General features: G+C 41.7%; 1 protein-coding gene across 10 annotated transcripts in view; it reads right to left on the bottom strand.

Annotated features, from left to right (window-relative positions):
* Positions 1-17,233, bottom strand: part of RYR3 (ryanodine receptor 3) — a 488,303-nt gene that overhangs the window by 214,044 nt on the left and 257,026 nt on the right. For all 10 annotated transcript variants that reach the window (XM_075613258.1, XM_075613259.1, XM_075613261.1 and 7 more), the window contains 3 exons: positions 10,232-10,432; positions 10,039-10,141; positions 9,079-9,216 (listed from right to left, as the gene is read on the bottom strand). In XM_075613258.1, coding sequence (XP_075469373.1) covers positions 9,079-9,216; positions 10,039-10,141; positions 10,232-10,432 — 442 coding nt within the window. The remainder of the gene's footprint in view (positions 1-9,078; positions 9,217-10,038; positions 10,142-10,231; positions 10,433-17,233) is intronic.

The raw sequence follows: 17,233 nt of genomic DNA, 5'->3' as shown, positions 1-17,233 counted from the left end.
TGTGTGTATCAGTGGCTGTGTGTGTGTGTATCAGTGGCTGTGTGTGTGTCTGTGCAGGCCCTATAGGCCAGTATAGGTGATAAAAATTTTAGTGGGTCACGAAGGAGAAGTTCAAAAATAACCGGGTCACGGAAAAAAAAAGTTTGGGAAACCCTGGTGTAAAGCAAACAGAAGTTTTTACCTAGCAACTACACATTCAGCATACCTAATGAGAGATTACACCTAGCAAGTAAATGGTGTAAAGCAAATAGACGTTTTTACCTAGCAACTGCACATCCTGTATACCTGATGAGAGAAAATGCGTGCACAGTACTGCTGATATTGTAAAACTTGCCCAAGAAAGAAAAAGTCTACAGAGATGCCTGTGAGAGCTACGACCTCTACAAGCAAAATATGCCCACCTGTAGGACTACCACAATTGGGGGTTCTAGCGAATACAGTGGCAACAGCTGCAATAGCGCCTCCTGAGGTCAGTAAGAAAATTACACCTGATAGCCTAAAAATGGAGGACAAGATGCAGCGTTCCTGTAATGAACCCTACCCCACGGAAGAGTGGCCCTTCCAGTCCAATAAGGAGGAAGACATCTCTTACGGGGAAACCGAACACAGTCACATCCACAAAACACCCCAAGAATGGTGGGGGTGCCTGAACTCGGCACGAACAGAAAACACCGCTCTCTATGATGACGAATATGGTCGACAAGAGAGAGCGGGAGCAGCAGATCACCCAATATTTCTGTCAGCTAAAGCAACTGCAAGAAAAGCCTGGCGTATATAATGAAGCTGCTAAAGTATCAAATAAAGGAGACCAAAGTATTCCTGATGAAACGGAGTTATCCAAAACAAAAAGGCGGAAAAAGAAAAGCGGTTCTTCCCTTACCGTGGAAGGAACAGACACGTCCGCAGATCCTGTGGAGGAAAAGGGGGACCGAGTTGCCCTGCAGCCTAGAGAAAATGGAGAATTCGTCCCGCGGATAACCGAATATCCAGAGGGCCCAAGGCAGAAGTCGGGCACCCCAAAGAAGTGTCTGTCTGGTGCCAACAGTGAGGAACCCTCAACCAACCATCCCAGGGAAGTGGAGCCGGAACCAGTGAGTGACGATCCCTTGACCAGCCCTGAAGATGCCCTGAAAAATACCAGGCGTGACTGTGATATACTCCGTGAACAATTGAAACAAAAGAAAGATGATTAGGTGGAGCTACTGAAAAATAACGTGAAGCTACAGGAATATGTGCTCGCAATGTACTCTGCAGCCAGGACAGAATTGGACGATCTCAAGACTGAGCTAGATACTGCAAACGCTACTATTTCCGCCATGGATGAAAACCAGAGCCAATCTGATAAAATGATGGCTAAGCTGAAGCGGAAGTATGAGGAGGCACTGAAGCAGATGACAGTCTTCCAGCAAGAGGTTCACACTCTTTGCATAGAGCTGAATGCCTCACAACAGGAGGTCAACAGTGTCCGGACAGAGGTGGACGTATCTCAGAAAGAGGTTCTGACACTCCGCAGAGCACTGGATGCCTCACATCATGAGACCAACAGCTGCCGCACAGACCTGGAAGTTTCCAGAAAGGAACTCCACAGTCTCACTGAGGAGCTGGACATTTCTAAAGAAACGATTGTCAATCTTAATACAGATCTCCAAGTCTCTCAGAAGGAGCTTCAGACCCTCAACCTAGAGAAGGAAGTCTCACGCCAGGAGACTGTCATTCTCAAAGCAGATGTGCATAAATGGAAGGAGGCCCTGAATAGTACAGAGACTGAAAAAGGAGAAAATTTAAGATTAAAAAGAAAAAATTAAAACTCAAAGAAGAAAATTTTCATTTGACAGACGACGTCAAGAAAAAGAATGAAAAGCTGCACGAGCTTAAAGAAATAAATAGACTTTTGGAAGGTGAGAAGTTTGAAGCAGAGCACCGACTGCAGAACCAACTGCAAGGTCTGCGTACGCACCTCGAGAAGGCCGAGGAGAAGCAGCGAACTCTGCAGGAAGACAATCTGCAGGCTGTTAAAGAAATTCAAGTGCTGCAGGAACGTCTGATGACCCAGTATGTCCCCGCAAAGCAGCATCAGAAACTGAAGGCTACCCTGAGCGTCACCAAAGCATCGCTAGAGGCCAAGCTTAGAACCCAGGTGACACGGCACAAAAGGGAGCACAAGAAGGTCCAGAAACTAAAACAAGTAACTGTGGCCCGAGCAAAGAAATTCATAGTGCTTCACAATGCAATAAAAATGTAGAAGCAAGCTCAGAGAAAGCAAAGCGTGCAGATAAATTCCCTGAGAAGAGACTTGCAAGACGCACTCAAAAAACAGGGATCTCTCGCGGATGAGATTACAGTCCTACAAGGACAATTATTGACCCTGACTAAGCGTCAGTATCCCACAGCCACAAAAACCCATGAAGACAACGGTACAGTGAGAGCTGGGAATACCGCTCGTCTGAAGGACAAGGTTGCAAAATTTGAACCACCTAAACAAGCACTAGCAAAACCTTCAGCCACCCAACAGGCAACAAAAGAAGGTACACGTGCTGAATCAAAACCAGAAGAATCCTTAGCTGATGAAGCTGAAAAGATGACACATTCTCTGGAAGTCGATATGGATTTGCAACTTAATCCCAAAGAGGCTGAACTAGCAACACCATTGAGTGGGAAAAGGGCAGAGAGACAGCTTCAAGAGCGGAAAACTCAAAGGGCTGTTTTAAATGGCGGCCGTCCACAGTGCAGTTTCCAGGGAAAAAGGAGGGCTCAATCTCCTGCAGGAAGTTCCTCCCTGAGGAAGTTCTTTTAAGAATGAAACGCGTAGGGTAAAACATCACAAACCAAAGGAGGACTGCTTGAGCAATTGGTGTGCTGTGAGGAACTTCCTGCAGGAGATTGAGCCCTCCTTTTTCTCTGGAAACTGCACTGTGGACGGCCACCATGGGTGGATCCCCAGAGATGGAGGGAGTGCTGGACTTTCATCACTATTTGACCCAGGGTGGTCCCAATGCTCACGCCCCAAATCACGTTTGTGAGTTTTATTACTTTTTTAATATAACCTGTTATAAAGCAATCTGCACTGTATTTTGTGTCCTCTGTTTCAAGACATGGGATTCTCCTCCCCACTTCCTTGACGAACACCAAAAATCATCGTTGAGGTGGTCACTCTAAATAAGCATGTGTTACTCACATCAAATGTTACTGAAATATATATCACACTGCTGGTTATTAATACTGTTGAATACATTGTTATCATACTCTGTTGCACTATATGTGTATTTTCCCCCCAATGTTCTATCCCTGGAAGTGAGTGCGCTTCTGGCCCTCTGCTTTCATCATTCCTATGGACCTGGACTGAATCCATCCTAGGGGCAGCACCCATCAAAGGATTGTATTTATACTCTTTCCGTTTTTTACCATTTCATCTTCACAAGTGTGTTCACTTGCTTTTTATCCTAATAACGGTATTTGCGCTTGGATCTTGTTGTCCTCTTTCAACTCTATGGCCCTTATTCTGTAAAGTGTGATAAACTCAGATTACGTGCTATCGCAGGAAAAGCATTGTTAACGTCAATGAGACTTTTCATGCAATATCACGTCATCTGCGCTATCACACTTTACAGAATAAGCCCCTATATCTTCTGTTTTACTGCTACACTAAAAGCTGGCTGGATCAGGGGTAGTCTTTCCTAATTTACATTGTAAATTGCTGTGTGTATTTCACGGCTATTCAAGAATAAACCATAAATAATGCTGTATTGGAGGCATTGGAAGGAAGGGGTGAAGAGAGATAGATTTTCCGTATGTCCATCATCTTGAAAAGTTGGTATCTGTGATAAGGGGAGTGTACGATGGTACAGAGGGAATTGCTGGGCATTAACATGGCACAAAGAGCAGTTTACACGCCACTGGGGGGGAAAGAAAATAACGGTGTATTTGAATGATGTAGTCATCATGAATTAAGTAGAAATAGCCATGCTAGTCCAGTTGCAATAGTGCAGAGTACTGTAAATGAGTGCTTCAGTATTTGGTGATACTTTTTTATTGGAACTAACAGTAGATACTATAAGACAAGCTTTCAAGAGTTCTCCTCTCTTCTTCATGTCGTGGATACTGATTTACACAGATTCCATGATGTAAAAAAAGAAAAACAAGATAGCCAACTAAGGCAGATGATGCAGAGAAGTAATAAACAGAAAGGGCAATAAATGGATGAAAGGGACAGTGAGATACGGACCATACATCCATCAGCAGTGTGCAGCCGAGTGGGGGTGCGGGGGGGCGAGGTGGTTCATTGTAAAATTCACTGAGGCAGGGAGAAACACTACCAACAATTATGGCAGTGGTTAAAACTCCCATATCAGCATTAAGTCCTCTTGTTTTAGTGCCAAAGTGTATTATCATTTTGAGTTCAAATGTTTTCTTTCTTGATGCTTTAAAACATTCCATTGAGGATTTTGATGTTTAAATAATGTATGGAACGATCTGGCTGTGAGAAATGGTGTCCCACTGGAATGCAATGTCTTCCTTCTTCATGGTGTGTTATTGTGTGTCTGTGTAGTTTCGTGTTGGTTTGACGTTTTTGGCTGGTTTCAGCAATGTAGAATCCCTTAGTCACATTTGCTGCATTTAATCCTATATACCACATTCCTGGATGTACAGCATAATGTTCCTTTAACATTGAATGTTCTATGTTTGTGACTGGCTGTGGGATCTTGGCATATGTGCTTGCAAAGTTTGCAGCGTGTCATATTACAAGGTCTTGTGTCATTATCCTGGAACCTCTCTACATGTTTGTTTCCCTGTTCTGAGGCAGCTATTGCTGCTCAGTATAGTTGTAACAATGCTGCGACCCCTTGTGGTTTCTCTTGGCTTCATAATAGCAACAAAACAATAGGTGGCGCTCAAAACGCTCACAGTGATAGTGCACAGTGATAGTGCACAGTGAATAAATATGTGCAAAAAACAAGTGACCAAAAACAGTGCAATAAAGTGATGAATATAAATATAAACAAGGTACTCCTCCACTCAACCCTTGTAAGAATGTTCAATAGTCTTCTGCACAACGTTCTCTCCAAAAACAAGAGGAGCGGGGGACTGTACAAAGATAATGAAAACTATATCGAGTAGGAACATCAGTGCAATGGTGTATACAAAAGAAATACCCTCCAACAGTCCTACTCACAATGCTGGGGGGTATAAAAGGCAAAATCCAAATCAGTGGCAATCCTGATGCTCTTGATAATATAGTCGGTGAACCGGCGATGTGCTCATGTGAAGGAAAAAAACACAACAATAGTGTAGATGGTAACAGCAGTATTTTACCACATGTAATCTCCAAAATCAAGGCTAACATCAGCTCAGATAAATACAGGCATTGGTGTATGTGATGTCTTGGGGGCTTGGTAAGCTGCAGTCTCACCGTCCGCTCGACATCCACCCCTCGCCTACACGTCCGTGGGTCCCGTAACGTCACTTCTTGTGATGTCACTTTCGGTTCACAATTTCCAGGTTCGGCCACACAGGGGGAGGAAGAGAAACACTGCCTGTATTGATCTGAGCTGATGTAAGCCTTGATTTTGGAGATTACATGTGGTAAAATATTGCTGTTACCATCTACACTATTGTTGTTTCTTTCCTTCACATGAACACATCGCCGGTTCATCCACTATATCAGCGGTGCTCAAACAGGGGGGCGCGAGAATTCTGCGGGGGCGCACTTAAATTAAGCGCCGGGGAAGCGGCGAAGGCCTCTGTAAACTGCACTTAACTTGGCTCCGGAGACGCGTCGCCATGGCAAAGCATCTTCATGACGCCGGAGCTGAGGTAAGAGGGGGGGGGGGAGTGCGGAGAGAGGGGAACAGCCGGGAGGGGGGCGCAGGGAAAAAATATTGCGCTCCCTTGCTCTATATTATCAAGAGCATCAGGATTGCCACGGATTTGTATTTTGCCTTTTATACTCCCCAGCATTGCGAGTAGGACTATTGGAGGGTACATCTCTTGGCTTAAGCCAGTTCCCATCAGCCCAGACCAGCATGCTGTCTTTTAGTACCAGCAGCCATCTAGAGCAGTCATCTCTCCTATATCTGGTACAGATTTTTTAACTATCCCTATATCCTGCATTTATCCCACTGCTCTCATAGCTCCCCTTTCCCTTCATTGCTCCCATGCCCCAGTGTTCCCTCAGTACCTTTCCCCCCTTTTTATTTGTATGTTGTTGCCCCTAAATAAACACTTCAGCAAGTAAGAAGGTTCCTTTGCTTGATATATGGGATTGAGTTGTGCTTGGGCCTGAACAGCCATTAACAGTGTCCTTCAGTTCGTTATGACGTTTTCTGCCGACTACTGTAACTTCTGTCTGGGGTTTGGCGGTTGCCCGAATGCAAGGATAAGAGGTTTGGGGAACATGTCTTTTAATGTTTCATCCTCTGCCAGCATAGGTTGCAAATCTTTGATTATTTTTTGCATGCCCTTCAAGGCCGGGCTGTATGTGGCCACTAGTGGTATACGTGTGCTTGTTTTTGTCTTCTTGTATTGGAGCAGGTGTTCTCGTTGGGCTTTAAGTGCAGATGAGATTGTTGTGGCAATAATCTTTGGCTTATATCCCTTTAGTCTTAATGATTCAGTCAGGGTTGTGAGGTGTCTGTTTCTGTCTTTAGTGTCAGAGCATATGTAGTGATATCTTATATCTTATAGCCTGGCTGTGTGTGATGGTTCGTTTTGTATGAGTGGGATGGAAGCTGGAGTTATAGAGGTAGCTACATCTGTCTGTGGGTTTCTTGTATACAGATGTGTGTAGTTTGCCATTCTTCAGTGTTACCGTGGTATCTAAAAAGATCACTAGGTTCGCTTAATAATCTATTTTGAGCTTAATTGATGAGTGGAATGAATTCAAGGACTCTTAAAATTGTTTGATATTTTCTTTGCCCTCTGTCCATATTATAAACAGATCATCAATGTATCTGTAATATTTGTAAGGTTTGTCAGATCATTCCATAAATGACTTAAAAATCCAAATCCTCAATGAAATGTTTAAAAGCATCAAGAACGGATTTTTTTTTTTAACTCAAAATGATAATACTCTTTGGCACTAAAACAAGAGGACTTAATGCTGATATGGGAGTTTTAATTCACTGCCATCATTTTTTTTCTTCATATTTCTCCGAGGCTTTGTGAATTTTACAAGGAACCACCATTCCCCCCCCCCTGCACCTCCTCCTGCCGCACCCCTCCTGCATCCCGCCCCTTGCACACTGCTGATGGATGTACGGTCCCGTGTCTCACTGTCCCTTACATCCATTTATTGCCCTTTCTGGTTATTCCTTCTCTGATTCATCTGCCTTAGTTGCTATCTTGTTTTTCTTTTTTTATGTCTGTGTTACGCTCATGGAATCTGTGTAAATCAGTATTGCTGACCTCAGGAAGAGAGGAGAACCCTTGAGAGCTTGTCTTATAGTATCAATTGTTAGTCCACATAAAAAAGGTATCACCTAATACTGAAGTACCCATTTATGTAACCGAAAGAATAAATCTAGCCCATGGTGTCTAATGTATCGCTCTGCGGACACTTTCAGGGTACAAACAGGTGGCAGCCGTGTCCTCTGTGCTATAAGCACGTGGCAATGTTTCTGCACCGAATGTCTTGCAGTATTGAAATGTGACTCCTTGCACTGGGCTTAGAATTAGTAATGGTGGGACAGCAGGGATCAGGATCTGTGGGCTCATGGAGAAAGAACATGAGAGCTTGGAAGGGCTCAGTGTCACTCTTATAACATACTGTGATTTTTAGTTACGTTTACTTTTGAATATTAGCGGAGATCGTAAAGGATTACCTTTAGTGTCATATGTCCTAAACCCAGCAACACGTCGCCAATAACTACAGTCACCAAGAGGTGTGATGTTGAGGGGCTTACATCACTATAAACACCTCACTTCTTTCCATTAACCAATTGCATACCTTATATATTCACAGTCATATCCTAATTTAGGGACTTCAGTTACACCTTTGCAACAAATCTTGGCAATTCTTGGAGGAAACATTGTACAACTGCATCTACATTTCATAGATCTCAGCAGGGAAACGTGCGCAGAGCGGGGAGCAACATACAATATTCTGGGGTGCGAGCTCCCTCCCAAAACTGCAAGTCTCTCCTGCAGGGTCAGGTTTAGGTCCACATTTACTAAGCTGTCTTCTAATAACATTTTAGTGAAGGTCACTCACGGTCAGGTAGCAAGAAGAAATATATATGCCTGGGTGAAATGGGAAGAAAGAGCAGCTGGCCAAATGAAGAATGAAGAACACAGGCACGCACAGGACTTATAATGGGTGTCAAGGTTTATTAAAACGGGATACATGTGCCATTGAAACGTTGGTCCTGTTTCAATAAACTATGGACGCCCTCACTGGCCGTCTCTGTAAGTTCCCCATCAAACCTCTTAGATTGTAAGCTCTTCGGGGCAGGGTTTTCCTTTCCTATTGTCTGATTTTGCAACACTTATAGTATTATTATAATTCCCTGTACTGTATTCTTTGTGACGTGCTGAGTACACTTTTGGCGCTATATAAATAAAGACATACAGGCATACCCCGGTTTAAGGACACTCACTTTAAGTACACTCGCGAGTAAGTACATATTGCTCAATAGGAAAACGGCAGCTCACGCATGCGCCCGTCAGCACGTCCTGAACAGCAATACCGGCTCCCTACCTGTACCGAAGCTGTGAGCAAGTGGGGAGACTATAGAGCCTGTTACACATGTGTTATTTACATCATTTATGCCCGTATATGGTGATTACAGTACAGTACATGCATCGATAAGTGGGAAAAAGGTAGTGATTCACATTAAGTACATTTTCGCTTTACATACATGCTCCGGTCCCATTGCGTATGTTAATGCGGGGTATGCCTGTACAACACAATATTGTGAATACCTGTATTACCAATTCTTCGTTTTGGCAAGCTAAGCAATCCTCTGCCATTAAATACCTTCCTGCAATGGAAGGTTTCTTATGGCAGAAGACTGCTTGGTAAAGACGGCCCTGTATCATTGTCAGGGATAACCCCCAGCATAGTTCCAGGCACACGTTACTTACTGGGAGATTTCTCTTCCTCCTCTGCTGGATCCTGTTCTTCTGTATTGGATCGGCCTTTAATTTTGTACACTAAGGTTCTGAGCCGGCCAGTCCATGAAGTATCCTCCTCTTCCCCTTCCTCCTCTTCTAGTGGAATACCTACACCCCAACCAGGAAAGAGTGACGGTGAATGATACGCTCTACTATAACTACTGCAACTACTGCAACTGCTGCAGCTGCTGCAGCTACTGCTGCAACTCCTGCAACTGCTGCAACTGCTGCAGCTACTGCTGCAGCTACTGCTGCAACTACTGCTGCAACTACTGCTGTAACTGCTGTAACTGCTGCAACTGCTGCTGTAACTGCTGCTGTAACTGCTGTAACTCCTGCTGTAACTGCTGTAACTGCTGCAACTACTGCAACGGCTGCAACGGCTGCAACTGCTGCAACTGCTGCAACTGCTGTAACTACTGCAACTACTGCTGTAACTGCTGCTGTAACTGCTGCTGTAACTGCTGTAACTGAGACTTGTGCATAGTTTAGATGCTGGGTAAGGACATAAAACAAAAAAAAATCCAAAACGTATACAAATTTTGAAATTAAACAGAAAATTTGAATGCATCTTTTAATACAATTTAAAACATCTACTTCACACACTAGAATTTCACTTAAACATTGTTTATATTAAAACAAAAAACCTAGCATCATTGTCTAAAAAACAATAATTAAGTCCCAAATTTGGATTTACTAACACAAAAGCATGTAAATACCACACACACACACACACACACACACACACACACACACACACACACACACACACACACACACACACACACACACACACACACACACACACACACACACACACACACACACACACACACTATTATATATAGAAAAAAAAATAACGCTCAAAGTCAACCCAATCTTAAGGGTACAAGAGTGCCCACACACATTTTTCTGTCAGGGTATAATTACCACAATGCATGAGAAGGTCTTCATGGAACTCGTACAGCTCATCTCGAATCTCCTCCGGGCAAGGACAGTCATCTTGCAGTTGGAAATTCAGAAGCATGTTAATCTTTAAAGATAAGAGAATGTGATTGGAAGCTGATCACTCCCAGCCAAGAGCTCCTGTTCCCCTGTAAACTCTCCCCCCAGCCACACTTACCTGCTCCTGAGGGGGTGAGCGGAACTCCCTGGTCTTCTTGGCAGTGAGAGCGGCCGACATGTTCAGGGCCAGCATCAGCTCGTTGTATCGGAACTTCTGGTTGTACTGGAGCTTCGACACAAAGTTATCGGAGAAGGAAACAATAGATTCCACTCTGTGCTTCAGCTCACAGTCACAGAAGTAATGGAGGAGCTCACACATCTGGAGAAGAGAAGTTGGAAGGATTTAGGAATAAAAGTTATACCTATATAAATCTATGCATATGTCTATATAAAAATGTAGAAGTCAGGCACTCTCAGGACCAATATACAGCACATAGAAAAAGGGTTTTATATAACCAGGATCAAGGACCATTCTCAAGACAAGAGGACCAAAACGTTGATCCTGTTTAAATAAATGAAGTTAGGTGTTTAAATAAAACCTTTTTTCTATATCTATTGGTCTTGTTATACACACACACACACACACACACACGTAAGTATAGCAGCACGCCACCAAAATAAAGTTATAAAGACTGCATGGGTGCAAATTGCAAACTGCAAAAATAATAATAAAACAAATAGAGACTGCAGGTCTTAATCAAAAAATGAAATGTTTTTAATTTAGAGCAGGTTAATGTTCGGCTCTCTGTGGAGCTTTTCTCTCAAGACTTGAGAACGGCAAAACCAATCAACATCAATAAGCTCAAGAATTTGAACTAGAACTGAAAATCGCTTCAACTTGCTGTAAATACACGGGGACACTTTAATAAACGGTAAAGAAACAACTGGAGGAATCGTTACCACAAAAACAGGAGATGAAAATATCTGATGAGACAAAATATTTAATGAAGGGACGATAAGAAACGAAGCAATCCTAAAACGCAAGAATAAGACATGAATATGCACAGCTGTGCAAGACGATCGGCAAAGGTATTACTGAGATGTAAGAAAATGTCAGTGGGATACAGTGAAGAAGACTGCTGAAGTTACAAAAAAAGCTTAAAGAAGCCAAAGAAGCGATTTGTGGTTGGGAAGAAGCAAATCATTGCACTCAAACAAGACGATGGATCAACAATAAAAGACTGTGCACTTATCATAAAGAGTGTTGTACGCGAACACAGATAACACAGCAAAATCCAGCAGAGGGCAAGCGAGACGAAAGCACCAATGATGTACCACGCGTCCTGCCAGAAGTGGCAAAAGCAACAAAATCTATGAAGAATGGGAAGGCTCCCAGGAAAGATGGAATCACAACTGAAATCTTGAAAGAATCTGCTTGAAGAATAGGAAAATTGCAGAACAATGAAGTAATGCCATAGTTATCATCAGCCACAAGAAAGGAGACACACCTCAAGAACTACAAACCAATCAATCCATCTACTTCCAATCACTCACAAGATGTTTACTAATTGGCTGCAGCAGATCCTGGACTTCACCAACCCTAGAGAACAAGGGTGAATCCGCAGTGGATACAACGCAAAGGACCACAGCCAAGTCGTAGAAGAAGTGATTTCCCAAAGTAATGAATACAATCTACTTCTCCGCTTATGATTTTTTGCTTTTGAGTGCCAGGAACTTCTATTTTTATATGTGACTCTTAAGAGGGGAGAGGGCCTCTTTTTCCCCTCTGTAGCACCGTAAAAGAGTATTGCAGGGAACTAATGATTCTCCAGGATAGTGCCGTCTGACACATATATTTCTACTACTCCACTTAGGATTTGTACATTATGAAAAAATTTGATTCTGTCTACACCTCAGTGGTCCTAGATGCATTAAGAAGACAGTGTTGAAGAACCGTACATTGATATTATAAAGAACATTTACGAGAATTCCCCATGAACCATTAGATTATATGAAGAAACAAGCAAAATAAGGATCAGCAAAGGAATGCGGCCGGGAGACACCATGTTACCAAAGCTTTTCACAGCAACACTTGAAGAACTGTTCAAGACATTAGATTAGGAAGAAAAAGGAATCCAAATCAATGGTGAATATTTGAGTCACCTACATGACATTTTTGCCACAAGTTCAGAAGACCTCCTGCAACTAACTGGAGAACTCACTGAAGCAAGTAAGAATGTGGCCTACATATATATCAGCAAGACCAAAGTGATGTTCAACCAATGTGTCAACTCTGCAAAGATCTAAATAAATGGAACAGAGCTAGAAGTTGAATACTATGTCTACCTTGGCCAGCAAATAACAATGGATGGGAACCTTTCAAATTAAATTTGTTGGCGAATGAAGATGGGATAGAGCACCCTTGGAAGAAACAAGTCTATATTTCAAGGGAACCTTTCAGCGTGCCTCAAAAGAGAGGAGAGCCGTTTGTTTTGAAATCGTGGATCTAGCATTGTAGCTAAAACAAAATGTTGAGATTTTAAAATGCACTTGACCCTGAAAAGCATGAAACAGGTTGTTGACGAGGCTGACAAATCTGATAAATGTATCCTGATGAAACTCTCCTCCTGCTTCTCTAAATGTTATTTCAGTATCTGGAAGAGGGGTAGGACTTAACTGAGTGAAGTATTTTCACAACTCACTTCCCATGTGGCTACGCCACAATGTTGTAACACTTCACACAAAGGCCAAAGTTTCCACTGTGATGGAGTGAGAAAAGTCATACTCCCCCCCTACATGATGAGATGTTGTGTAGCTGGATATTGCTTGTTTCGGCTTTCTGCTGTACAAACCGCTGTAACATACTGTAAAGAAAGTGGAATCCACCTGGTCACAAAATTTTCTTGCGCTGATAGCAGGGCAAAGATGGCTCTGTTGCAGGTCATTCAGCTTTGTTCATGCTATGGCACCCTATCTATCCATCTTTAAGACTCATCTTAAAACACACCTCTTTAACGGAAAATATGGGTAGCTCCGTGGCTGATACTCTACACCTCATACATCAACCTTGGCCCCTTTGCAGACGCACTTACCAGAACACCCTCCTACTGTCTCTGTATGTTCTTCCTACTTACCACTTAGACTGTAAGCTGTTCGGGGCAGGGACTCCTTTTCCTAAATGTTACTTATGTCAACCACCTTTTCCCATTATGTCTTATTATTGCACGTATATTACAGCTGTGAAGAGCTATATACATAGATGGCGCTATATAAATAAAGATGTACATACGTCAGAATGACAGAAGTGGCCACATATCCTGTACAGTCTTGTCATTTTTAAGAAAACTCTGTTAAATCCAATTGAGGGTGTGTGCAAAACAAGGTGTGTGCACAGTCACCAAGACGGAGTTCACATCCACAGTTGGCCTAGTTGTCAACTGCTGCGTTCCACCAGTGTAAGGGGTACAGCCAATGTCAAAAGGCATTAGAAGGTCTGAATCTGCCTTAGTCATGTTACAACTGTACAACAAATACACAACATTGTCTTTTGACAATAACCATACAAATTTTACTATTGAAATTTACCAGTGTAAATAAGAAAAAAACAAAAAGCGAAATCAAGTTTTGCTTGAATGCTGCAAATGTAAACCTCATGTTACTGACAACCAACCAACCAACCGATAATGATTGGCTAGAACACTAGCAGAGTAGACAAAATGAAGATGGCGCTATCTGTATGTCAACCACTTAACCCAATGTTGTTATAATGCAACTGGGTAAAAACAACTGGAGATTATTGCTTAATATACTTGTCGAGAGAAGATGGTGCTGTCTGTATGCCAACCACTTTACCAAACACCGGAGAAATATAACTGCCAGCCAGTTTGCCATTGTTATTCCTAATTTACAATACCTAACACTATGCTATAGTACACTATACCTAACACTATGCTATACTATACTATACCTAACACTATGCTATAGTACACTATACCTAACACTATGCTATAGTATATTATACCTAACACTATGCTATAGTATACCATACCTAACACTATGCTATAGTATACTATACCTAACACTATGCTATAGTGCACTATACCTAACACTATGCTATACTATACTATACCTAACACTATACTATACTATACTATACCTAACACTATGCTATAGTACACTATACCTAACACTATGCTATACTATACTATACCTAACACTATGCTATAGTACACTATACCTAACACTATGCTATAGTATACTATACCTAACACTATGCTATAGTATATTATACCTACACTGGCGACACACTTTATTCGAGCTCGGCTAGTCCCACGAATTCGGGTATACCCGGGTGTATTGAGGTTTGTGACTGTTTTCTGCCCGAGTGCATTGAGGTATTTTCCAAGCAGGGATTGAAGCATTTTATTCCCGCTGGCTGCAATACTGCACAGTATATATATATATATATATATATATATATATATATATATATATATATATATATACTGCATTACAATCCATGAATTTATGCCATCTGGTAGACACGCGAAGCATTGCAGCCTATTAAATCCTAATCATTATCATTTAACAGATCAGCCGCCCGTCAGCCAGGCATGAACCCAGGCTGGGAAGGCAAACGCAACGGGGCTTGTCAGAGGTGAGGAGCGGTGCATTCCAGGTATCTGCCAGGTACATACTGGGTATTTGCTCGAATAAAGTGTGTCGGTGCAGTAACACTATGCTATAGTATACTATACCTAACACTATGCTATAGTATACTATACCTAACACTATGCTATACTATACTATACCTAACACTATGCTATAGTATACTATACCTAACACTATGCTATACTATACTATACCTAACACTATGCTATACTATACTATACCTAACACTATGCTATAGTATACTATACCTAACACTATGCTATACTATACTATACCTAACACTATGCTATACTATACCTAACACTATGCTATACTATACTATACCTAACACTATGCTATAGTATACTATACCTAACACTATGCTATAGTATACTATACCTAACACTATGCTATAGTACACTATACCTAACACTATGCTATACTATACCTAACACTATGCTATAGTATATTATACCTAACACTATGCTATAGTATACTATACCTAACACTATGCTATACTATACTATACCTAACACTATGCTATAGTACACCATACCTAACACTATGCTATACTATACTATACCTAACACTATGCTATAGTATACTATACCTAACACTATGCTATAGTATACTATACCTAACACTATGCTATAGTATACTATACCTAACACTATGCTATAGTATACTATACCTAACACTATGCTATAGTATACCATACCTAACACTATGCTATAGTATACTATACCTAACACTATGCTATAGTATACTATACCTAACACTATGCTATACTATACTATACCTAACACTATGCTATAGTATACTATACCTAACACTATACTATACTATACTATGCTATAGTACACCATACCTAACACTATGCTATACTATACTATACCTAACACTATGCTATAGTATACTATACCTAACACTATGCTATAGTATACTATACCTAACACTATGCTATAGTATACTATACCTAACACTATACCTAACACTATGCTATAGTATACCATACCTAACACTATGCTATAGTATACTATACCTAACACTATGCTATAGTATACTATACCTAACACTATGCTATAGTATACTATACCTAACACTATGCTATAGTATACTATACCTAACACTATACCTAACACTATGCTATAGTATACCATACCTAACACTATGCTATAGTATACTATACCTAACACTATGCTATAGTATACTATACCTAACACTATGCTATAGTATACTATACCTAACACTATGCTATAGTATACTATACCTAACACTATGCTATAGTATACTATACCTAACACTATGCTATAGTACACTATACCTAACACTATGCTATACTATACTATACCTAACGCTATACTATAGTACACTATACCTAACGCTATACTATAGTACACTATACCTAACACTATGCTATACTATACTATACCTAACGCTATACTATAGTACAGGGGTGTGCAAACTTTCCCCGCTACGCCCCCCTGCCTGCTCTCCCCCCGCCTTACCTTGTGTTCGGCGTCAAATGACACCGCAGGGTCACTTGACATCTCGTTGCCATGGCAACGTAACATCACGTGACCCAGCGGCGGCATTTGATGCCGTGTTGCCATGGCAACGCGTCACCGAAGACAAGGTAAGGGACGTTGCAGAGACTTCACGCGATCCCCTGGCATTAATTTAAATGCCTTGGGGGAAGAGCGCGGGGCCTCCGCAACCGCCGCGCCTCCCCTGAAAAATCTTCCGCCCCCCTTCTATAGTATACTATACCTAACACTATAGTATACTACAGAATACTATACCTAACACTATAGTATACTACAGAATACTATACCTAACACTATAGTATACTACAGAATACTATACCTAACACTATAGTATACTACAGAATACTATACCATAATATTGCGAGCCGCCCCCCATTTCACACCTCACGAGCCCCCTCTCTTCCCCCCCTTTTCCCATGTATTTCTCTCCCCTGCGTCTCACTCTTACTCCCTCTTTTCCTCACTCACCCCCTCTCACCTCTCCCTCCGTCAATTCCCCCCACTAGATATATACCAAAAAACTTCCCACCCCAATGCAAAAAACTTCCCACCCCAATGCAAAAAACTTCCCACCCCCACATACATACAAAAAACTTCCCACCCCCACATACATACAAAAACTTCCCACCCCCACATACATATAAAAAACTTCCGACCCCCACATACATACAAAAAACTTCCCACCCCCACATACATACAAAAAACTTCCCATCCCCACATACATACAAAAAACTTCCCACCCCCACATACATACAAAAAACTTCCCACCCCCACATACATACAAAAAACTTCCCATCCCCACATACATACAAAAAACTTCCCACCCCCACATACATACAAAAAACTTCCCACCCCCACATACATACAAAAAACTTCCCACCCCCATACATACAAAAACATTTCCCACCCCCACATACATACAAAAAACTTCCCACCCCCACATACATACAAAAAACTTCCCACCCCCACATACATACAAAAAA

This window comes from Ascaphus truei, chromosome 9 (genome assembly GCF_040206685.1).
Source record: "Ascaphus truei isolate aAscTru1 chromosome 9, aAscTru1.hap1, whole genome shotgun sequence".
In the NCBI taxonomy this organism is placed as follows: Eukaryota; Metazoa; Chordata; class Amphibia; order Anura; family Ascaphidae; genus Ascaphus; species Ascaphus truei.
This window is presented reverse-complemented; position numbering and strand designations above follow the sequence as displayed.